We start from the raw sequence: 25,579 nt of genomic DNA on the forward strand, positions 1-25,579 counted from the left end.
GGCCTTATCCGGTTTTCACATTATATTGAATGCACTCAATAAAAATGTATTTTAGTACCTTTCACTTTGTCTAAGTATTCAAAAATGATTTTACTCCATTGGACTTAAATTCATCAGCATAAAGTAAATTTTATCAGAAAAATTCAAAAAACCGAAGTAATATTAGAACATGTTAAAAGAAATTCAATTTCTAAAATTTTAGGCTTGCATATTTAAATTCCTTTCGAAAGAACATATGGTAAGAGATATTTTTAATTTAACATTAGTTTCTATAAAATTTACGTAATACTTTTTGATAGTTATCTGAGATCTTGGTCAAATATTTGGAGGTAATTTAAATGCATTTTATTATAGGTTCACACCATAGAATCAAACCGATGCAAATATCGGTATTATTCCCAATTTTATCCATTCTATAAAGCAAGTTAATATTTAATTCAAAAATATACGATTTCCAAAGTAATGTTCGATTATATTTTTAACATTTATTAAGTGCAGTTCAAGGTTTATCTTTAAGGGATTTAAGTGATCCAGACTTGTAGGAGCCCATTTCATAAACATACAAAAAATAAAAGTGACCTTAAGCCGACTTTTCAATGCCTTAAAGCCCTAAGATATCAAGATGATGCACTTTAACTGACAGACTGAAATAAAATTAATTTTAGAGCTTTGAATCTGTCTTGAAAATGCGAATGGTGAACAGTGAACGGAAATGTTGAATCAAAGGTCGACCTTTTTTTATTTGGTTGGGAAGAGGGCGGGGACTCAACACCTTAATATTGAATGTACGAATACTTATCCCCTTGGCTGTCACAGTTTGATCCGCTGCCGGATTTCCTTTCACATCTTCTTTAGTTGCTGCCTCCGTCCGTCCGTCCGTTTATCCGTCTGTCCGTCTGTCAGTTGGACAACTGAGCATAAAATTGGCGTGAACATAAAAAAGTTGTACGCGACTTTGGCGAACTTTTACACCAATTCCCTCTCTGTCTCTCTCTCTCTCTCTCTTTCATGCTGTCTCTCTCGCAATCTGAAGCTTAAGTTTTTGGGTAACTTTTGCCGTCATGTTGGCTAAAAGTTCTGATTGTGACCTTTGGCCTGCTTGAGACGTAAGCCCAAAACAACTTTTCGCATATTAGTTTGAACTACACTCGGAAAAATTCAAGATTTCCTTACTTTAATTGAATATGTATTATTCAATAAAAAACTATTTTAAAAGTTCGAAATTTCCAAAAATAAGTATACATTTCTTAATTCAAATTCGCGTTAAATGCACAAATATCTTTTATTTCAATCTTGAAACCAACTATAAGTATTATTAAAATCTTAAACTAGCTTAAAATAAAAAGGTCTGTTATTTCTGTAGGTATCTCAACCATACTCACTGAATTTATATTTGTGAAGGTCTGAAATATTCTAAGTTTGCATATAATCGGATTATTATGTCATTTTGAAATGGTCAGTCAGAATTTTTATTTAGAAATGGATTTAAATTTAAGCATTTTAGTGTACAGCAATTTTAAAATTTTAAAACCAAAACTGCATAAATTCAAGTACGGACTTAACTAATTTTATAGTGATATAATTTGCTGATTGTTATCTGTTTCAGATAACAAGGAATTTATTCAAGTTTAATTTAAACTTAAATCACGTAAGTTTTAGGTTAATTCTAAATTTGAAGTTACAAATATGTTTAAATTTCAAACTTAAGACATCGTTCTTGAAATCAGATCGATACACTCAACTACAGAAATTTCAATCTAAGTATGAAATCTTATTGGAATTGTGGAGTATTAAGTACGAAATACTTGAAGTTTTCGCTCTGTGCATATAATTTTGGGTACAATTTTGTGGAATACAGAGTTTTGAAAGGTGTTCGCGCGTGTGTGTGTGGCTGTGTGTGTGTGTGCGCTGCCGACGCTGTCAGGAGGCAGCTTTAATCATATAATTTATTATCGCACACGTTATACGTTTAATTGAAACTAAAATATTTTTGATTAATTATAAGGCGGTAGGCAGCAGCAGCAACAACAACAACAACAGCAGCAGAGTTGAAGGCAGCGGCAGCGGCAGAAATAGCAGCAGCACAAAAACCTTTTGTTTTCATACAAACTACGCAAAGCCAGCGGCGTCGTGTCGACGTCGTCGTTGTCGGCACACGAGCGCCACTCGATACGAAGCTGCTCTCTCAAGGCTGTGGGCACATTCGGTATTCGGTATCATGCTGAGCGCTGCTGGCGTCGCTGCCAACGTTGTTGTTGTCGTTGTCGTTGTCTTCATTGCCCAACCTTTTGGCCCCCCTGCGCTGGCGTCGCTGTTCCTCTTACGTTTGTCACAAGATACACACACATAAGCAAACACATTTATGTATTTACGTTTGTATGTATGTACAAACTCGCATATGTATTGAGTTCGAGTCTGCTTTATATATTCGTCTTTCTGCTTTGCCTCTCTCATTCGCAGCGCACACAGTTTCGTCAATTGCCTTTCGCTTCGGCTTCGCTATCTGCCCAACTGCCTGCTGCTCTCAACGACCCTCACGTTCAAACAAACACACTCACACACACTTGCATGCATACATATTTCGTTTGCTTTGCCTTTTGCTTATGCTGTTATTTTCGCTTCGCTTCGCTTTATGTTTTCCTTTTTTCATTTCATTTCGTTTCGTTTGGCTTGGCTTGGCCGCTGCTGCATATGGCTTCGCTGTTGGCGTCGCTGCTGGCGTCGTTGCTACAGTTGTCAGTTGTTTTGCCTACTTCATTCCACACATCTTCGCCGCTGCTGCTGTCGCTGTTACTAGCAACCAGTTTGCTTCTGCTTTGACTCTGTCTCTGCTTCTACCTCTGCCTTTTCGCCCATTCGCATATCTTGTATCTGGATAGTCAGCAGCCCCGTTGCCTAACTTATTGAAGCCAGCATATTATTTTTTTTATACTCTTTTCATTCATTCTTCTTTACTTTTTTTTGCCTACCCCCGACGACTATCACTTTGTCTGTTTGTATGTGTGTGCAACGTACATATATGGGGAAAACAGCCCGAAACTATATGGAAAATGAGGAGGAAGCGAACAGTGAGAAAACTCATTATTATGCTCTGCGCGGCAGCGGACGCTCGAGCTCTGCCGCTGTCTGTGCACGCGTAGATAATAAAGCAGCAAACGCAAGCAGGCTTGTCGAGTGCTCTCAATTTTAGATGAACTTTATATACATGCAATATATTAAACTTTATGTAATTTATCATAAATAGAAAGTAAAAGTTATAAAAATTTAAACAGGGATAAATTTTAGAAGCAAAACTAAATTTGCTGATAAAAAGACTTAGCTTAAAAGCAATAAACTATAAAAACATTATAAAATATATATATAAGAATACAAAATAACCAAATAGTGACCATTAAAAATTGTGAGTTATCGTTTTTTACTAAAATTATATTAAAAAATAATGTAAGTCTACCGTTAAATAAGCGAAATTTAGTGTTTAAATCAACAAAAATACGATTTAAAGTTTAATTAAAATTAATTTTGCTAAAAAACGACAAAGCTAACATTTGTTGTTTTATTTTATTTTAATTTCAATACCTACACATATTAAAAAATAAGTTAAATCTAGCTAAATGTAATCTTAAGCAATAAAAATACAAATAATAGTATAAATACAAATAATTATAAACAATTAAGCTTAAAAGCACAAATAAACAAAAATTTTTTATTTTTAATTTGAAAACTTCAATATATTTAAACTTGATGTTAAGCTCAATAAATAAATAAAAGAAATTGAATGCGTTGGCAACCCTAGTGCGCCTGTGGCTGCATGCCACAACCGTCAGCAACAGCTTAGGCAAGCACACAACACACACACACACACAAATGCACCTTTTCACACGCACACACACATATATATACATACAGTGGGCCACATAAACATCTGCTGCTGACGCTGACGTTGCTGCTGCTGCTGCTGTTGACGTCGCTGGTAATTGGGAATGAGTGTATGTATGTGCGTATGAGTGTACGTATACAAGTGTGTGTATGAATGTGGCATGAGGCATGAAGCTGTGTGGCATAAGTATGGTTATGATGATGCTCTGAATGATGTTGCTGTTGCTGCTTGGATTGTGTGACGTCACAGCGACAATGCGTATTGGGAAAATCTACTGGCAGCTACAGATACAGATACAAATACAGCTACAGATACATACATATATGTAGCTATGCATGCGCTCGTATCTGTGCGATTGCTTGTGTATCTCGGCATGCGCCCTGAATACAACAGCGATAACGAATGTATCTGAATCTGAGTTTGAGTTTGAGCTGCGCTGCTTGCTGGTTGCTTGGCCGGTCATTGCTTGCGGGATTTGTAGATGCGCAGACGAGGAGGAGGACGAGGAGGCGGAGAAGCAGGAGGAGATGGAGGAGAAAACGGCAGCAGCGAATGAGAAAGAGAAAAAAAAGACGCGACGTCGGCACAACACAAATTAAACTTAAATGCCCCCCATTCAGTTGGAGGCTGCTACCGGAGTTGCCGCAGTTGTTGTTGTCGTTTGCTTGCCACTGATGTTGCTGTTGCTGCTGGTGTTGCTGCTGCTGCTGGGAATCGTCGTGCCACTGGCCACGACTTCAGCAGCAGCAGCAACTGAAGCAACTACAGCTCGCAACGTCATCGTCATCCATCTGGGCACATTATTAGTTTCTCTTTCTTATAATGATGATGATGCTGTTGTTGTTGTTGTGGCGCTTTATCGCATTTAGTGCTGCATGGGGTCTCAATTAAGCTGTTAAGAGCAGTTGAGGCCAATCTATCGACGGAATTAAAGCCAATCAATAATTTACGACGAGTCTTCTGCCACTTTGCAACCTGAAACCGATGTGATACAGCCGACAGGATGAGCTCAATCAACGGACAACTGGCAACAAAGTGTGGCAAGCGGCAAGCGGCAACATGCTTGCCACATCACTTAAAATGGCGTACACAAATGTTGTTGCCGTTCCTCTTCACAGCTCAAGCCAGACTAATATAATGCTTCCGCATTTAGCTAAACCATTTCTTTTAGATTAGCTCTCTCTTTAAATTTGGGATTTTACAAATAGAAGCTTAAGCAGTTTTGTCCAAAAGTCTGAAATCTGAAAGGAAAATATATTTTTTGAGGCAACACTGGCTAAGAATAAGCAAAAGAACCTTCTGGAAATTCGTATGGGTATAATTCATATCACTAGCAACTCTTTAAAATTCGATAAAAATTAATGTAGACTTCTTAAAGCGTATTTCATTTCATGTAACTAGCAAACATTATAAAAAGCGTAGCAACTTTAAAAATAGAGTCAAGAACAATAATATCCGTACATAAACATACTTGGATACAAGATAAATGTAATTTCAAGAAGTGTCAAGAGGAAAACATGTAAAAAATGAAGAGTGGTGGATAAAAAATTGACTTCCAATTTTGATTCAGAATCAAAATAGACGCAGAACAATGATAAAATTGATATTCCGCAAAGAAATTGGTTAAGATTTGATAAAGTTATAGCAGTTTGAAGTTTTTGATGTAGCGTTAAGCGGAAAATGTGGACAGTGACGGTAAAAATTTGAACTTTCCAATTATGATGATAAAATAAAGCAAAAGTAGTGATAAACTTTACATTTCGCAAGCAAATCGGTTAAGATTTGACAAAGTTATGACCTTTTAAAGCTTTTGAAATAGCGTCTATGGAAAAAATCGAATTTTCCAATTTTGATAGACTTAAAATAATGCAAAAATAATCATAAAATTGACATTTCGTAAATCGACTAAGATATGGCAAAGTTATGACAGTTTAAATTTGAGACTTCAATTACTTTACAGTAATAAATTAAGTACCTACTTTTAATATTTGGCATAGTTTTCCTATTTTCGATTGAAATTTTTATATGTTGTATCTAAATTTTTTTAACAGGTTCAAAATATAACACTAATTTAATGATTGTACACACTGGTTGCCACATAAAGTTCACATACACGTATTTTTATTATATATAAAATGAAAATCGATGACGAATCAAGGGATCGGCATTTGAAGTGAGTCAAATGACGACTCACTCAGATACATTGAGAAATAGTTATAAAAAATGAGCTTAATGGCTTAGCTTGATGTTAAATTTTTCGATATTTTGTTCTATTTTCCTTGATTTTTAAAATTTCCATATTTGGTAGAGGCTTAAACATCAAATGAGAATTTTAAAACATCCATACTGGAATATCTTCGTAATTCGTTATTAACGTTTTTTTAGAATATTCCATAATTTCCATCAACGTTAAGTGATCGAGAAATATTAACTATATAAAGCATCAGCATATTAGAGCCTTCTATAATATTGAAAAATATTCAATATTGAAAAAAGAATAGCAGTTCTATAGAAGTGGAGTTTCTCCTAATATAGTGTCCTCAACTCAAAAACCAGAAACAAGGAGTTGACAGGGAAACCATTATGTAACTTAAAGATTCGATAAATATATGATTGTAATACGTCCTATGTAATTTAATAATTCCTATCTTCATATTAATGTGGGCGGAAAGGCTAGTAAAAACAAAGGCAACACTGTTTAAAAAAAAAGCTAAGATGAACATTAAGAATGAGTTTTATTCCATAAAGAAAACAGCCAATTCCATTAGCTAAACACAAAAATATTCCAGAATTAAGAGAAACATTCAAAGCAATATACAAAAATCATATTTTAAGATTTGTTTTCTTTCCAAACAACTTGAATTATGATCTCTCGCACTTTTCTTCATAATGAACGCCACTTTTGCGAAACTCATTAGAACAGGAAAAAAGAATAATAAAGAAAAAGGAGAGAGAGAGAGAGAGAGAGAGAAAGGGAGAAACGCAAAAGTCGTTTGATGAATGAATGTGCAATGTGCAAACGTCGACTGATTGGAAAGCTTTGCCAGTCTTTATAGAGAAGGAAAATAAACACACAGTACAAATGCTGATTGTTGATTCACATGGGCAAAAAAAGCACACACTCTTTATCTGCATCTGTGTCTACACGTGAGTGTGCATGGGTGTGTGTGTGTGTTACACGCCAACGTGCAAATATGCAATTTCTGTGTACAGAAACAACGAATTGCGAAGTGGGCAGATTTCGGTAGAATCACAAAAACAATAAATTTACTAAAACTGTACTATTGCCTATGAAAGTCTGCGAATTTATGGTATTATACCAGGAACCCATGAAAACGAACGAGCTAAAATATTGTATATTTTCGCTGTATTATCTAATTTAAAGCCAAAGTCGACTGTTTTAATGTAATATCTTTTTTTTTTTAATTGATTGTTTAAAGATGATTGTTTTTCGAGTTTTTTACGCTCCAAGCTGCAAAGTCATCAGTTAATCTTATACAGAAGTGTTCTAAAAATACAAACCAACTGAAAATCAACCAAAAACCCATAAATTTTTGACAAACTGATTATAAGCCTTATTTTAAAATAGCATAACCATGTACATTCCTAAAATTTCTTGTTATCTATTATAAATTAACTAAGAATTCTTTCTAAAATACTGAAAATTGAATTAAAAATATAATAAAAAGTTATATTTAAGTTAAAGTAAAGTTATTTGTAAATATTAATTAATTTATTACATATAAATACTAAGTTTTTATTTTCTCAACTAGTTTTTGCCTTAGCAAATTTATTGGAATGGAATTTCCGGCATTTTTTGGAATACAAAAGATAATAATTATCAGTATTCTCAACGATAATATTTCAAAGCCCTTTTTTCCTGCTTTGCAATATCAGCAATAAATTTAATCCCCTCTAAAGTTATATGTTCAATTTCAGAAGTAGTCATAGGATTACGTGTTTATATGCAACATTTCTTGAGTCCTCTAATTGGCGGTTTTTTTGTTACCTGAGACAAAAATGTGTCAGAAGCCGTAAAGCAAAGATATCATGCAAATGTTGAGGGGTAACACTGGCAACGCAAAGCCGTTACTTGAAGCCAATGGTTACCACATACCTGGGATTAATTCGAGTTTTTACTTACATATGTACAAGTAACTCATAAATACTGCATACAAACATATGTACATTAGTATGAACCCACCCTCGGATATTTATGTACTTACTGAGCTCACTTCATTTTTTTATATTTACTTTATACATAACTTACTATGTACTGCTATTTATAAAAAGAGATCAAAGTAAAGGTGTTTACTCATGTATCATGTATACACTGAATCTGAAGGGCACACCACGCCAACTCAATTAAGTAAATAAGCATGTATGTACGTCTGTATACACTTCTACGGCACTGTATATGTATATAGAAAATTTTTGTACATAAGCCATGTACGGATACGACAGTGAGACAGCCGACAGCCCTTCCTTTCAGACAAATACAAATGTGGCGTGGTACGACAGCAGTAGCAGCGACGAGTCGAAGAAACAAAGAAACAGCAGGCACAGCAAAAGAGCCAAAAGGCAACGGCAACGACGACGGCAAACGCCAGACATCGCCAGATATATACACTCAGTGCAAAAGTAACTTCGAACGAGAGCGGTTCGTTACTCGGTTGTAAGCAGCGAATGAGAAATATAAGTTAACGTCGCCGTCGCTGTCGCCATCTGAGAGCAGCAAAAGAGACCAACGCAAATAAAGTAGACGACGCAAAAACGGAGTAGCTTGCCGAACGTGTGTGTGTGTGTGTATGCGAGAGCGAGTGCGCAGCAGTTGCACGCCCAGTGAGAGTTTGTGTGCGAGCGAGATAGCATTGTGGCAGCCACTGAGCGCGCAGTAGACAAAAAGGAAAACGAAAAACTGGCAGCAGAGGGCAGGCAGTTGGCCGCCGTTAATGTAAATAGGCGTTGCATATGTGTGCGAGTAAATAACACAGCGTTGACAGCGACGCAGCGTCGCTTGCTTCAGTTGTACGCGAAACGTTGAATCGAACGGACGTGCGCGCATTTTTGCTGTCAGATTAAATAAGTGCTTTAACTAAAACACAAAATACATGGATTAAGTGTAATAATTTAACAATAAATAAAAAAAAAATACGCATAAATAAATGCATAGTAAATGCAAGGCAAAGCAACAACTAATTTGTTACAGTGCTGGAAATTTCCTTTGTGTCTCGTGTGACAAATGCCGAAGCAACAACAACAACTAAAGAAGGCGATAGCAGCAGCAGCGAACAGGCTGCGCTTTATATACACGCCGACGTCGCAGTCGCTGCGTGCGTCAGCAGCGTATCTGTAAGTGTGTGTTTGCAGAAAACATAAGGCAAAGCATAATACACAATAAAGGTGCGCACAAAAGCAAATAACCAAAAGTGACAGCCGCAGCAGCAGCGCTCGAGTTTCTATGCTGTGTAGTGTATATGTGAGTGTGTAAGTGTGTTGGGAAACATCAAAAGCAAAGCGAAGCAGAGGAAGAGGAGTGAAGTGTAAAGCAAGCAATAAAACGAAGCAAACAGCTGAAGCTAAAGCTGAAGAAAGAAAAAGGCAAAAGAAAAATTGTTGAAAATCTAATTAAATCAAGCGAAGAATAAATATGCATGTGAAATTGTGAAAGTGTGTGTGTGAAAATATGCCAATAACTGCACTTTGGATTACAACAACAACACCAACAGCAACAACAACTGCATCGCGTTTTGGATTACGTTTATCACTTGCAGCAATTGGATAAAAATAACAACAATAACAACAACATAAAATGCCGCGCATTTATTTGGATTAGCAGTCAATAAAATTGAATTCATACAGGTAAGAGCAAAAGTAAAACACCAACAACGAAAAACATAAACTGAGCGAGATTTCAATTGCATTTCTTATAATCTTTGTGTTTGTTGTCTCTCCCGTTGCCGCGCGCCCTCTCTCTCTCTCTCTGCCACTCTCTGCTGCTGCTGCTGTGTTGTGCGATTTTCCAACACTGTCGCAGCCGGCCTCTGACAGCGCACAGCTGTTGCGCTCAGCCTACGGCCCCCAGAATCCCTCTCTCATCATTGCCTGCTCTCACTCCACAAACACTCACAAACACATACACATGCAAACGCCCTCTGCCTTTCATCGCCCACAATAACAATAATAACAACAACAATAGCAGCAGCCAGAAACATAAGAAAAAGAAGCACAATAACAGTGGCAGCAACAGATTTATCCCCACTAAAGTGAAGTTTGCGATTGGTAAGCGAGCATTGCTCTCTCTTTCGCTCCCCCTTGCTTCCCATCTCTCTTGTGTGTAGATTTAACTGCGTACATATGTGAAGTTTGTATATATGTACATTTTAAATACATACACTTGGACAAGAAAGTGTTTTGACATAATAAAAAATTTACACAAGGTTTAATTTTTTATATTATTATTCTTGTCTATAATCCTTATCAATAATTAAAAAAAAAATAATTTTCTATTAAATTTTACTATTTTTAGCTTTTTTAACGCAGTACATTAATAAATATGATTGGTTTTTATGGCTTAATTCAGATATATAAAATAAAGAACGAAAAAAAATATGGTGCTTTAATTTAAACATTAATGAACAAATCTGCAGTTAAATTCTTTTTATACATATCTCATTCCTAAATTTATAATTTGTAATATGTAAGAGTAGTGCATTTTTATATTGTCAAAACAGTTTCTTGACCAACTGTATTGTATATTATATATGAATATTTGTAATTATATAAATGCACAGTTATCGCTGCTCACTGTCTATGTGTGTGTGTGTGTGTGTGTGTGTGTTGAGTTTGATATTGGAGATAAAAACGGCGTCGCATTCACAGTCACCCTACACTTCTTGCAGCCACTGTGCTGCCTGTCTGCCTGCATACATTCCATACCTTTAGCATGGGGTAGAGAGCGGGGTATCTACAGTCGCGCATGCCGCGCTTTGTTCTCCTCGTTAGCTCACGTGAAATTCCGCTGCTTCCGTTTTTTTCTTTTTATTTTTTTTTATTATCCTTTTCATGTTTCGTACTCACATTTTTTTTTTATTTGCGCGCGCGTTTTGCTTCTTCTTCGCTTTCTACTTCACCCTTTGCCGTGGCCCAGTTGCGTTTTTGGGTATGGGAAAGGGTTAAGCTTGGGTTCGCAGTGCGTGTACGGCTGTGAGTGACTGTGTGTGAGTATGGAATATACATATGTATATGTATGTGTGTGCCCTCACTTAAATTTTATGTAAAAAGGATTTTAAAGCATCATCGTTTGTTCCTGAATACATTTCATTTCATATTCATTCATATTTCCATTTTCTGCTGCTTCTCACTCAATGTACGTGTGAGAGAGAAAGGGAAAGAAAGAGAGACTGAATTCCCGTTGTTGTTGGTCTAAAAAGTTTTGTGCGAAAACTTTTTACTGGCGCGTTGATGCAAAAACAACTTGAAATTGTTTTGAAATACATTTTACGTTCCATTCACCATTCTCATTTTTTTTTGGACTCTGAGTTCAATTTGAAGCCATTTTCATTTGTTCGAGCGTACATAACCCAACTTATGTGGAGCTATCCTTACTCCTCCTCTGCCTCCTCCTTTCCAGCTACTCCCCCGAGTGTCGTGCATTTCAATGTGTGTACACACTGTACAGGGTGTCTGGCAGTCGCTAAAATTCCCATGGCAACTATGCATATAAGTTGGGAAGGGGGAGAGTTACAAGCATCCATTATCCATCGACTGATTGCCAATACAGTCAGTTCAACATTTATTCGTACACTTGAAATGTTGATCTAAAGAAATTGATTTTTATTAAGAAATCATTTTAAGACATACTTTTAAAACAAAACATATACAATTTCCCCACATATTGTATTAATTTAAAAAAACATTACTAGAAAATGTTGTTAAAATACATATTAAAAAAATAACAAATAATAATAAATTTGTAAGGCTTTTCAATATTAATTCCTTTTCGATAAATGAAATTCAACAAAGTTAACTTTTAATTCAAATAAATATATAATCTTATCAAAAATACGGAATTTTTTAATAAAAGTCCCCCCTTACATTGTTTTTTGTACCATTTCCGAGTCCTGTTCGAATGGAAAATAATTCAAGCTGTTGACCTGTGATTTTAACAGTTTAACTTCCAATTATCAGTGTAGTATTATGAAACTTCTATGTGTTGTGAATTGAACGTATAAATGTTGTTTATAGCGTGACAGAAAGTGCTATATAATTGTAAGTGTTATTATGTCGTTAGTTTCCATTTTTCAGTTCGATATCAGCAAAATTCTCGAGGTTAAAGACTTTACTCAGAATTGCCGAGTTTCTTTCATTGTAAGTTGACCCGAAAAAAAAGTTCGAGTGTCTCTCAAGTGGAAATTGAAGATGTGTGTGTTGGAACTTGAGCTGTTCCCATTGTGTTTACATATTGTAGGATTTAAGGATCAAGCTTTATATGGCGGGGGGTCGAGAGAGTGAGAAGAGAGGGGGGAGTGAGAGAGACAAAGAAATTCCATAGGAGCACAGAATATACTCCTATTTGTCTAGCACTCTATAAGCTCAACTCTTTTGTGCTCAATAAATTCCAATAAACTTTGCTTATATACCCTGTACACATTGGAAATAGTTGAACGGCATATACGATTTTTAAGTTGTCATCTTTTCAGTGTTCTAGAATTTAGATAGATTTTAAAATAGACTTGATTCAATTTATAATTGAATTAATCTATAAACTTATTTGACTTGAGGGCATTATTGATTCGTTTAATCTTATTCAGATCACTTATTTTTAGTAATATGATTAACCACAGGGTATATTTTAGTCATATACTAACAACTAGCTGCCATTTACTTGTGATATTTGCCTTTGAATCAAATATTGAACAAATATGTAGAAAGCATAACTAAATATAACTGCAGGGTATTTTTCACTTGCGAACAACTAGATGAAAGTTATTTTAGAATCTACAGCTAGTTTTTAGTACATTACAACTGCCCATTGGGTATTTACTAGTCGTGTATTTACATATAATTCTTGTATTTGTCATTGCATATTATTCTGAAATTTTTTACTTCAACTTTCATTTTTTTGCAGAAATAAAAGCCGTCTGGTATTATTATTATGATGACGCCCGAGTCGAAAACAACAACAAAAACAACAACAACGCCAAATACAATGGCGCAAAATACACAAAAGTCAGCAGCGACGTCAGCGTCGCAGTCAGCGTCAGCGCTGCAATTGTCAGCGTTGACAGCGGCGGCTAAAACGAAGTCAGCTAAAAGCTTTGTCAGCAATGTGAATAATAACAACAACAACAACAACAATAGTAGTAATAACAATAATAATAACAATAACAACAACAACAGTAGCAAAAAGCTGGGAACGAATGTTGTTGATAATAAAATGCAAATGCAAAAACAGCAACAACAGAAGCAACAGCAACAAAAACAACAACAACAGCATTTTAATGGAAACAGCATTAAAGTAAAAAGTGAAAATAAAGCAAATGCAACAAATGCAACTAATGCATTTACAACAACAGCTACTACAACAACAGCAAAAGCAATGCTTGAGCGCAAAAACATTAAGAAAGAATCAACACCTCCAGCAGCGACAACTGCAACAACAGCAACAACTGCAACAACTGCAGTTGAAACAAACAGTTCATCATCATCCTCATCATGTTCATCATCATCATCCGCTTGGTCGACAACAACCGAGGATGCATGCAGCAGCAACGGCGGCGCCTCCGCTGATGAGGAGCCAACGGCAGAAGAGGCGCCAACAGCAGCAACAACCGCAACAGCAACAGCAACAACATCGACCACGATGATGATGACGACAACAGCAACAACAACAACAACAACAACGCCACGCCCAGTGCTTCTAACTGCCGTCAATCCGCACATAATCTGCCACTTGTGCCAGGGGTATCTGATCAATGCGACGACCATCGTGGAATGTTTGCACTCATGTAAGTACCCACAATCCTAGCCATCTCCCCTTCTTCCTCCCCTGCCTCCCCTTTACTTGCCTATGCTCATCACTTGTCTCGCGACTAATTAGAAAACTGGCAAAAGTACACAGCAAAAAGAATTTCGGTATTTCTGTATAAAATTAAAACCAAAATATATCAAAAGTTTTTTAATCGGTTAAGATTTGACAACGCTATGACAGTTTGAAGTGTTCGAAATAGCGTCAAGGGAAAAATCTTGACTTTTCCAGTTTGGATGCAGAATTTAATTAGATAATATAATGATGATAAAATTGATATTCATCTAAAAAATCGGTTAAGAATTGACAAAGCTATGCCAGTTTAAAGATTTTGAAAAAGTGTCAAAAAAAATAATCGAGTTAAAGTAGTTGAAAATCGTTTCAGCGTTTTTACATCACTAATTTTATTGTAATTTCTTTTAATATTTAGACACGAAAAAAATTTGGTGAATCTGGTTGATTGATTTGATTGATTTTAACGCATATTTTTTTGCTTAAAATATGCATGCTAAAATTGAAAATTTTCAACATGAGTGATTTGTTTTTTGCGGTGTATTTCCCTCTCCGTGGTCCGTCTGAAGTGTGTGAAGGAAGTTGCCACAGCGAGGCAGACAACGCAGTTGCTGCAGATGCTGCCTGGCGATAAGTTAATGGCCAACATTAATGAGCCTTCGCCTTTTGCATATGTAGTTACTAAGTACTTTTTGGCCAAAGATGAGAGAGAGAGAGAATCCGTTTAAGCCAGAAGCAGCATAGAAAAGATTGGAAACGGAGTGGAAGAAGAATGCCAAGAGATATATGGTACATATGTCAGACTAAATAATTACAAATGGTTTTGGCTTTCGAGGATACGGGTTAATAACTACTGAACCATAAATCAGACAACTTTCCAAGTCGAAACTGACTCGTCTTCAATGGGGGAAAATCGAAAAACCAGACAAGAATGTAGAAAAGCGTTTCAAGTTTTCATAGAAATTCGTTATTTTCAATTTCCGGTTGGTTTCGTATTAGACTTTTTTTTATATCTTTTATTTTTTAAGTGTAGCTCGCTTGAAATTCTCTTTGCCAACTTTTGCAGCCAACTGAACTGTAGCTGGAGTTGCCAGATCGCAATCCCAAGAACGATTGATAGAAGATAAAATAAGATTTTAGCTCCTTTTGCAAAAGTATTTTTTTTTGTGGGTTTATTTAAAAATAGTTCTTAAAATGTAGAAATTTTCCTAAAATTATGATTTTTTTATTGAATAATTTAGTAACAAAAAATTTGATATTATTTATCACTACTTTTGATTTTCGTTTCACAACACTAGTTCTATTAATCTAAACAGGGCAGAAAACCTCGGTAAATTCGAAATTAGTCAATGCTTTTCTTTAGTTCTGTGACCATTTCACAAATTAGAGAGCATTTCCAACCAATTGTAATGTCTAATCACAGCCTCGGGCGACAGACAAACAGGCAGACATAGAGAGAGTGAGAGAGACAGACAAAGAGACAGAGAGAGAGAGATCGAGAACGTCGTGTTCAATGAGTAGTTGCAGTTGGTAAATGTGGAAAGCAATGTGTCGATGACATTCATTTGGTTCGAGGCTCATTTAAATCTGTTGCCAGACCGACACAACACATACCCTGGCTTCAATCCTGACCAGACGGGAATTGGGAATGGGAACAGCGCTCGTAAATGGATGACAGCAACAGCTGTTGAACTCGCGTTGATTTTTTTTGTTAGTACTTTGTTGCATTCACAGTTGTTGGTGTTGTTAGCCCAGTATCTAAAGTTTACAAAGGCTTATGAGTTTGTGACAATGACTGTTTATAAGAATTTTGGGTTATCTCAGAGACTATAATAGTTAGAGCAATCAAATTTGATGCCAGTACTCCAAAGTCCTTTCTGAATTTTGCTTTACACACTCACATGAATAAATTTAAATTACAAGAACAATCTTGTAGCTAAACTCGTGAGATTTGACACACAGAATACATGCTATGTTGCTAGCGTAATTTAATTTCGATCTGTTCATAAACAGATAAGATAATTGAGATATACATATAATAGACACAAAAATCATGAAATATTTGTTTCGAGTCGAATGCGAACCGAGTTCAGATGCAGGAAGACTTGTCTTTTCTATTTTGAATATATTTTTTTTAGTATATTTTGTAATAGATTTCTTTAAATATTTTTTCTTTACTTTAGTGCATTAATTTCTTTTTGTTTTTAATATTTTTTAAAATTAAATACAAATACTAATTTATTAATTTTTTTGTATTTATTATTTATTTGTTTATTTTTGAAATTTGTTGTACTTATTTTTATACTTGTTTCTAATTTATTTAAACGGTTACTGGGCATCTAAAATTCGATCAACTCGACTGTAATTTTGTCGCTAGTTATTGTTGGTGTTGTAGTTACTCGAGGCCATTTGGGCCAACAACATTTTGTGCACCACCCAATCGGGTAGTCAACCACACACACACACACACACACACCCAACACACGCTCCAGTTGATTCTGTATCTCTCTTCTGTATTTTTTTTTCTCTCTGTTTTCTGACAGACAAGCGTAACAGGCGAACCGAATGTGTTTTCTCCCCCCCCGTTCCATCCGTCCGTCCGACATACTCCCCCCTCTTTGACTAAAGTCTGGTTGCAGGGTCCGTCCATGTTCCTGTCGCTGCTGGGTTGACAGTTGCAGGAGACGGAGTAGGAGACAGAGACAAGGACAGAGACGGGACCAGACACTGCCATTGACATTAAAGTCAAAACAACTTTTTTTTGTTGTTGCTGTCCACCTCTTCTTCTTGTTGTACCTTTTTGGAGCATTGGCCCGTGGGTGGTTCTTCTCTGAATTGAATAGCTCTGTTTCCTTTACTTTTATTTCGTTTATCTCGTTCATTTTTCGGGAGGGGAAGAGGAAGAAACGGGAATAAGCCTTGTTGTATAAAATGCGAGTCTGGGATTTACATAAATTTGAATGATTTTTTTTTTCAAATTGGTAAAGGTGTGCACAACAAATCTGTAGTAAGTGAAATTTCCCACAATAATTTGTTGTTTGCACAATTTATAACAGTATCTTTCTCACACTCTCTTTCCGCTCTCTTTTTTTCTATATTTGCAGTCTGTCACAGTTGCCTCATCAATCACCTGCGGAAGGAACGATATTGTCCCCGTTGCGAGATGGTCATCAACAATGCCAAGCCCAACATCAAGTAAGTTACATAATCGCAATACAATTTTTGGGTCAAATTCTGACACTGTCACTGACAATCACAATTAGGATATGAATATTGGACACACTGGAGCACTTGAACATTTCCACATCATTTGTCAGAGCCCATAGTAAACGCCCCTCATTTGATAGTGTTCCATTCCGTTGCGGTTCATTGAGAAAACTTGATGGAAAACTGATTATTATCTTGTAGTCAAGTTTTGAGATTTATTCTGTCATTTTTTTTGTAAATAAATGTTGTGTTCCATTAGTAAATTATTTTTGCTTCATTTCTTAAAGTTGCCCAAGATCTGTGTTCCATTATATTTGAATTATATTTGCGTTCTAAATTTCTATAAAAAGAATTCTAAAAAATTAGCTAGACTGTGTTCCATTCCAACTTTTCATTAGTAAATGACTTAATAATGAAATATAGCGTATCTAAAAAAATTACTTGACTGTGTTCCATTCCAACGTTCCATTAATAAATGACTTAATAATGAAATATAGTGTTTCATTTCACTACTGAACTCTCTGTATCTTTTGACTAAATGGAGTGTTTCTTTCCAACGTTCCGCTCCTGAGTAATTTTATTCCATCATTCTATTTTAAATATCCAATTAGTAAATAGATTATATTTTTTGTTTTTTAGCTTAACATGTTTCATTTCATCGTTTCAGTCTCACGCTTTTCATTCCAACTCATTTATTTGCATATTAAAAAATACCCAATTAAGTTAAACAATTTTCTTTATGTTTCTTTTTATGCATTTCATTTAATGCTTTAAAATCGCTCTTAAGCATTAAGCATACTAATTTTGTTTGACAAGTTAACCAATTGACACTTTCGAAAAAAAAAAAAAACAGTTAACGACCCCATGCCAAATGACGAACAACGAATCTTTGCCCAGTTAAGAGCATTGGCAAACAGGCAACTACCATTTTTGGTTGTAGTTGTTGTTGTTTTGTTGTCTTTTATGCATACTGCCAAGTTGTTCGCTTAAATTTCAGCGATTCGCGCTGTTCAACTGGTGAAAAAGGTAACCACTCAGCTCAGCTCAGCCCAGAAGAAGGGTCTCTGATTGTCTCTACATGTGTGTGTGAGTGTGTGTGTGTGTGAGTGAGTGGCTTTTATGCACTGTATTCCAGCTGCTGTTGCTGTTGCCTGTTTCCAGTTGCCAGTTGCCAGTTTTCGATTGTCGGTTGCCGTCGGCAAAACTGAGCACAAGACCCGCCCGTTAATTATCTCTGGCGTTTTTCGATTTGTTTTTCTTGGAAATGCGTTGCAAAGTTTCCTCTTTTTTTTTTTGCCATTTGTTTTTATTTTTTTTTATTTTTGCAGTTTATCAGCAACAATAAAAACATGGCCGGCACATGCGACAACAAGCCAAGTTTTCAGTTTCAGTTTACAGTTGAGTAGCATTATTTGTTCATTCTCTTTCCGTTTTTTGTTTACCTTTGCAAAGAAAATAAGTAATAAACGAAAAGAAAATAAATAAATAAATTGTGGCTACGTCTTTTGTTATGTTTTGTGTTTTTGGTTTTCACAATTTTTGACTGCCTTTCTTTTTTATTTTCTTTCTTTTTTTTGGGTTAAACAATAAAGTTTTGCAATAAATTTAATTGGAGACTCGAGACTGGAGTCTCTGTCTGGGAAACCACGTACAAAAAGCACTTGTCTCTCGACTCTCTAACTCTCTATCTTTCAATGTAGTTCTTCTGCTGACTTTACACCATTTTTCACCCCCCCGCGGTCTCGAAAATGTTCATTCATAGAATCTAACTCCATTACTGCCGAGCTATCTTTGAATTTGTACTCGGTATTCATTATCTTTTTGTGTGCAGCCAAAAAGAGATTACAACCTGACGCGCAGAGAGGTTGGAGATAACAATTTGTATACGCTCGTAGTCAGCATGGGGTGGCAACCCTGGCAGCGGGTGGTTTTTTCTTGTTGTCCCATTAAAGCTGTACCTTAAATTGATTCGCTCGTCACGAACGTGTTTTTCATTAGAAACGTGCGTACCAAACACACAGACAGATAAATAGACAACAGAAAAGTACGCAGAAAAGGGAGGTAGTAGGCAGGCAGATCGTTAGTGAGGGGGAGCAGAAGGAAAAAAGTGGCCAAATATTTGGCAGGCATATCAAATAAAGTTAACCACAGTCAAGTTTCCGACAACAACAAACTTCAATTCAAGGTACGTCCTTTGTCCCCCCTTCAAGCAATTGATGCTGCCCTCCAACAAATTTCGCCAAGTTTTCAGCCTTACCACAATTACCACACTGAAAGTTCTGCGGCTGTTCAACTGAGTTCTGCCAAAAATCTTCCCCCTGTAGAGCAAAAAGTTTAGGTTAACAGTTAACAGTTGAGCTGAGTTCTTAGAGGGAAAAACTAGAAGCTGGATTATGCTCAAGAATGACGATGGGGCATTCAATGCAACCTGTGAAATAAGGCATTTCTTTTATCTAAACTCTTCTCAAATAATACTTTCTATTTATCTTAAAGACAGCCATAAATGTTCAGTTAGTTAGCAGTCTCAAAATATAATATTAAACAAATATTTTTATTTTCAAAACAATTTTTTTAAGGAAAAAAAAAAAAATTTTTAAAAATAGAAAAAACAATACACCTTGATATATTACAAATGTTACAAATTTTTTCTTTTTTATTCGAGTCGAACCTTTAACTCAAAAAGTTTCATTGAAACTGTTCTTCAATTATAAAACTCTACAATTAGTTAATTTTCTGAAATTTATTATTATTTTAAAGACTTGAAAAGCTTTAGAAATATTATTTAACTAACCCATCAAATTTATCTTGATTTTGATTTCGATTGTGACTAAGATTCTTTTAAATTTTTGCTTTATTACTATTGAAGTTCTTTGCTCCTAACAAGATTTTTAGAGGAAATTGTTGTCTCGCGCTGTTTTTCCTTAGCACCCCCATTCACTCAGCTGTTCTCTCTTTATTTCTTTTCTCTTGCCTTTCCTTTTTTTTTGCTGCTGCTTTTGTTATGTTCAATTCTTTTCAATTCTCTTCAAAATGATTGAAGCGAGCGGCTGCGACGGCGACTGAATTTTTGTGAAATGCGACTTAAGGAGAGAGCAACAACAACAACAACAACAACGACGACGTTAGCGCATGCCACACAATCTTCTTCTTCATCTTTTTCTTCAACGGAGTTTGTTGCGTGCCATTGAAAGCAATTGCATCTGCCGTCTAATTTGTATTTCTTTTCTGTCTGTGCGTGTGTATCTATGTGTGTGTGTATCTTTTGTGGATTGTCATGCATTCATTTCCGCGCCAAGGAAGTAGCTGTCCCTTCTAGCTGCTGACTTCTTATTTTGACTAATTTTCCCGCTTTTCAAAACTACAAAAAAATAACGTTCTCAAGACAATGACGCAGCCGTCTTCTTCTTTTCCCTCTCTGGGTTTTCCATTTCACTGAGCACACACATGTCTCTCCCTCAGGCAGTTGCATTATATAACACCTCGACTAACCTCAATTCTCCTCTCTCTCTCTCTCTCTCTTACTCTTTCTCAGATCCGATACCACATTGCAGGCAATTGTCTATAAACTCGTGCCGGGTCTGTATGAACGGGAGCTGATGAGGAAACGGGCCTTCTACAAGGATCGTCCACAGGAGGCGGCTCTGGCCACGCCCGAACAAAGGGGCGACGATACCGAACATTTAATATTCAGTCCCTCCGATGATATGTCCTTATCGCTGGAATATGCAGAACTTGGGTAAGTTTTCGAGATTATAAAGTATAACATTTTCGCACTATTTGATAAAGTGTAGAGACAAGGAATTCTTGAAGAATAGAAGAGCAGTTTAAACTTTAAAGCTTTAAATTGTTGTATAACAAGCTTGGGATTGAAAACGGAATATCTATCTAAGGTATTCTAAAGGGTTGCAATCGTATCAATATCTTTAATTTCTTTTTACTAGCATTGAAAAAACAAATTGTGCTAATTGAAAATATATTTTGCTCATAAAAAGTTACTAAAATAAAGAAAAGTATTTTAAAAATTCTTTAGCGTTATTAAAATTTGTTTTTAGTATATTTTGGGTCGTAATATTTATTTTTGATTGTTTTTTACATTTATCAAAATTTAGTGACAAATATTTTAAGAATTTCTTTCTCAATATTTAAATTTTATTAGTAATTTTGACTAGTATTATTTTAATTTGACTATTCTTATATTTTTCAAAATCTTTTTGAATTCATAAAGCACAAAAAATTTCTTTTATTGGATATTTGAAATTTATTTTACATTTTATTCCGTTTGCGACATGTTTAAAAAATAATTTAAACAGAAAATAAAATTTAAGGAAGGATTCAAAAAGCTTTGTAAAAGAACATGGAAGAATTTAGGACTTGACTTAGAAATAATTTTTTGTGTGTTGGCACCTTCTAATTGCAACTTTTTTGTTTTGTATCTTTTACAGGGAGTTGAATGCGGAATCGGAGGTGGAATTTGGGGATACGCTGCGTCCACGTTATCTACAGTGTCCGGCAATGTGTCGAGTTAGTCACCTGAAGAAGTTCGTCTACGATAAGTTTGAGATTGATGTGCAAAGGTTTAGCATCGATATCATGTACAAGGTGAAGACAATTGTGCTGTTGGATTATTATACATTGATGGATATTGCGTATATCTATACGTGGAAACGGGATGCACCAATGCGTTTCTATTTTCGGGTTTATGAATCCCCCAAACCGATTGTGAAGCCGCAGACGCAGCTGGTGAAGACGCCACAAGTTGTGGTGCCTGCAGTTCAGCTGAAACAGGAGGCAGTTCCAACAGTTCCAGCACTTTGCCCAATTCCAGCTGCTCTGCCAGTGGCAAAGGCTCCCTCTCTCTCCCCGCCACCGCCGCCGCCTGCCCGCATCAAAGTGGAGAAACCAGCGCAGCAGGAAGAGTTCCGCATTGATCCCAAGCTTAACTCTCCAACGGAGCAACCTCTTAAGCTGATCATCAATCGAAACTTTGTTGACAAGCACGAGAAATCACATCATTCTCCGAAGAATTCTGCCAAGAATCTGCCCTCTCCAATAGCAAGTCCTGGCAACAAGGAGGAGCCCAACATTAAGCTGAAAATTGATCTGTCCAAGCAGAATAGCGTTACCATCATCAATATGTCCGATCCGGATCGCAAGGAGATTGTTAAACCCCTGAAACCTGAAAAGGAGTCACGCTCCAAGAGCAAAAAGGACAAGGATGGCAGTCCCAAATCCTCCTCTAGCAGCGAAAGGAAACGCAAGAGTCCAAGTCCATTGACAGTGCCTCCACTAACAATACGCACCGAGCGCATTCTCAGTCCCAATGGAGTCAGCACTGTGTTGAGTCCGCGCATCACGAGCGGCGCCTGCTTCGAGGATCCCAAATCGGAGTTTCTCAAATCATTCGCACTGACTCCCATTAAAGTCAAGGTGGAGTCGCCAGAGAAGAGCAACAATGGAGCAACTGCAGCCGGTCAAGCCACTGTCAAGTCAAAGAGTCATCTGGATGACAGACTGCTGATGAAGCCGCCAAGTGCCATGCCGCCCAAGTCAATAGCATCCTCGAAGCGCAAGAGCAAGGAACCCATCAAGGCGGTGTCCAACAAGAAACCAAAACTCTCACCGCCCCTGCCACGCGAGGATTTCAAGATACGTCTACCTGCAACGGGTAACACTCTGAATGCCGCCGCTCCAGCTGCCACAGTGGACAAGCCGTTGATGCCACCACCCGCCTCCAAGGCGCCCATTGCCGCTGCACGCCACAAAGCGCAGTCACCCTCGCCTTCACCTTCCTTGCCCCTCTTTCCGCCACTGCATCATCATCAGGGCTTGCAGTTGGCGGCTCCTGGCAATAGAACTCCCATTGCCAAGCGTTATCAGCCTATACTGCCGAAAGCGCATCACAATCCCTTTGCCAATATACCCAGTGATGTGAATCGTTTGCTCAAGGATGCGGGCACTGAGATTAAATCCATTGCCAGCCAGGCCAAGTCGCATGTCTATGGTCCTAAGGTGACGGAGCCCAAGATGGGACCACCACCAGCACGTAATCCCGCCGCGCAAGCCAATAAAACCAGTCCACACAGTGGCAACACCAACCACAGCAACAACAACAGTCCCAACAATCACAGCAACAACCACAACAAGTCCAACAACTATTTAAATCTGGCGCTCTTCAATGCCAGCAAATCCAAGGGCAAGGAGGCGCCACCCGGTTGCCGTACGCCCATGTACACGCCCAATTCGCCCATTTATTCGCCCAGTTCGCCGCAATATGTGCCCAACTATAATATACCGACCATGCCCACTTATAAGTATACGCCCAAACCGACTGCAACAACACCGGGAGCAACAACAACAGCGACAAATGCCAGCAATTATTTGCAAAGCATGTTGAATGCAGGTGGTCCAACAAATGGAGCAGCTGGTGGTGGGGGAGGACTCTTTCCCACACCACCCACAAAATGCGATCAAAATACAAATCCCGCCAAGTCACAGCAACAACAGCAACAACAACAACAACAACAACAACAGCGCCAACGCAGTCAGAGTCCTTGTCACGAGGACCTTGCACCTGAAAAGCAACAGGTCAAGGTTAAATCTCTGCTCAATTCGTGCAACATTAATATTCCCTCGTCGCTGTCCATCACCATCTCGCGGGATAATGGCGATGCCTCCTCCCCCAACAGTGGGGCACATGCCAAGCACAAGAGTCCCGTTAACAACTACATAGAGATTGTCAAGTTGCCGGATCAGCCGGCGACGGATGCACACAAACCAGCGGAGACGGGGGTCAAAGGTCAGCCCGTTAAACTGCCAGCGCCGCCCAGTAAAACGATACCATCACCACAGCATCTAATGACGCGTCTCGCACCGCCACAAACTGGACTTGCAACAACCACAACGGCAACAACAAGTGTGGCAGCAACAACTACAACAACAGCTGCCAAGACAACAACAACAACTGCGCAGAAAACCGTGTTGCAGCCACAACAGCAGGCGGATAAAAAGACGCCCAGTCCGGAGAAACGCAGTGCGGCTGTAGCAGCTGCCACCACACACGGTGCACACTCGCCCAGTTCCGAGAACAAGTCGCCCAAATCCGCCACGCAAGCTGCCACAAATGGTGGCACACTCAATGCCAATGGCGATGCCTCGGCCGCCAAAAAGTTTCGTCCCATTTTGCCACGTCAGCATGCGAATGCTCCTGAGTTGGCGCCCAAGCTGCCACATGTGTTGCCGCCTGCCTACAACATGGCGCCCAACGTGGGGCAAGGCAAAAAGGTGCCCACAAGCAAAAAGTCGCCGAACGGCATTGCGTCCAATGCCAACAAGTTGAGCAATCAGTTGACGGCCAAATTAAGCAACAATTCGCCACCGAAAAAGCTCAGCAAGGTGGCAACGCCGCCACCTGCAGCAGCCGCAGTTGCAACAAAGATGCCACCACCGCATCCACATCCGCATCCACAGCTGCCCCAGCTGAATGCACCACTGAGCATTGCCTCGAGTGCCGCACAAGCTGCAGCTGCCAATTCCCTGGATTTGAGCAACTTCCTCAAGGAGAATCTAATGCGCGCCCAGGTGGCACAGGCCGCCCAAGCGGCACAAGCGGCTGCCGCTGCTGCCAATCAATCGAATCTGCTGTACAACTTTGCACCATCCATGTACAACTATCAGCAGGCATATTTTATGGAGCAACTGTCGCGCATGCAACGTGCGGGCAACGAGGTCTTCAATGATTATCTGCAGAAACTGAAGAGTGTGGCAAGTGGCGATGGCGAGCATAAGAGTGTGATGCCCATGTTGCCCACTGTCACGTTGCCCAGCCCTGGTCCGGTGCCGCTGCCCCCTGTGCCCAGTCCAAAGAGCTCGCCACATGCCACTGGCAAACTGACGACGACAACAACAGCAACAACAGCTGCTGCTGCTGCTGCAGCGGCTAGCAACTTGGCCAAAAGCAATGCCAGTCCAAGGCCTCAAGCGGCGGCTGCTAGCAACAATCTGACCCTGGCCAAAAGCAAGTAAACAGGAGAAAACATCCACTAAACCACCCAACCACCCACCTATCCATCCAAGCGAATAAACCACCCCCAAAGTGAAGGGAGAAAAGCATCACTAATTAATATTTAAAGACTTTTCGGATAGCTGTTATTCGAATTTTCCCATTTATTTGTTTCACTTTGTATATAAGAAAGGAATTTTATAAAAGTAATGAAAACATTGTAAGATATTTATCTATAATTATATATTCGTATATATATAGTGAAAAGCAGTACTAATTATTTTTAAAAGACTTTTTGTTAGCTGTTATACAAGTTTTAGCACTTGAACTGCTCTTAACATTATTTTCTTCACTCTATATAAGCAAAAATTTATAAGAGCACTAAATATTCATATTCATACATTTCAAGTAATTTTTTTTTGACAAACTAAAAAATTTACATATTTTATTGCTC

At 37.9% G+C, this 25,579-nt stretch overlaps 1 protein-coding gene across 1 annotated transcript; it reads left to right on the forward strand.

Moving 5' to 3' along the window:
- Positions 1-8,515: 8,515 nt before the first annotated feature.
- LOC117784953 (polycomb group protein Psc) lies at positions 8,516-25,351 on the forward strand. Its single transcript, XM_034622810.1, has 5 exons — positions 8,516-9,739; positions 13,008-13,887; positions 17,024-17,114; positions 20,659-20,862; positions 21,569-25,351. The coding sequence occupies exons 2-5, from the start codon at positions 13,035-13,037 to the stop codon at positions 25,146-25,148; spliced, it is 4,728 nt and encodes a 1,575-aa protein (XP_034478701.1). The 5' UTR covers positions 8,516-9,739; positions 13,008-13,034; the 3' UTR covers positions 25,149-25,351.
- The last annotated feature ends 228 nt before the right edge of the window (positions 25,352-25,579 follow it).

Source organism: Drosophila innubila, assembly GCF_004354385.1.
Source record: "Drosophila innubila isolate TH190305 chromosome 2R unlocalized genomic scaffold, UK_Dinn_1.0 1_C_2R, whole genome shotgun sequence".
NCBI lineage: Eukaryota > Metazoa > Arthropoda > Insecta > Diptera > Drosophilidae > Drosophila > Drosophila innubila.

Excerpts from the sequence above, each read along its gene's own strand:
- LOC117784953 (XM_034622810.1), top strand. The coding sequence starts at position 13,035 with ATGATGACGCCCGAGTCGAAAACAACAACAAAAACAACAACAACGCCA. Across the intron at positions 13,888-17,023 it reads CGTGGAATGTTTGCACTCAT|TCTGTCACAGTTGCCTCATC; the intron begins GTAAGTACCCAC and ends CTATATTTGCAG. Across the intron at positions 20,863-21,568 it reads CTGGAATATGCAGAACTTGG|GGAGTTGAATGCGGAATCGG; the intron begins GTAAGTTTTCGA and ends TATCTTTTACAG.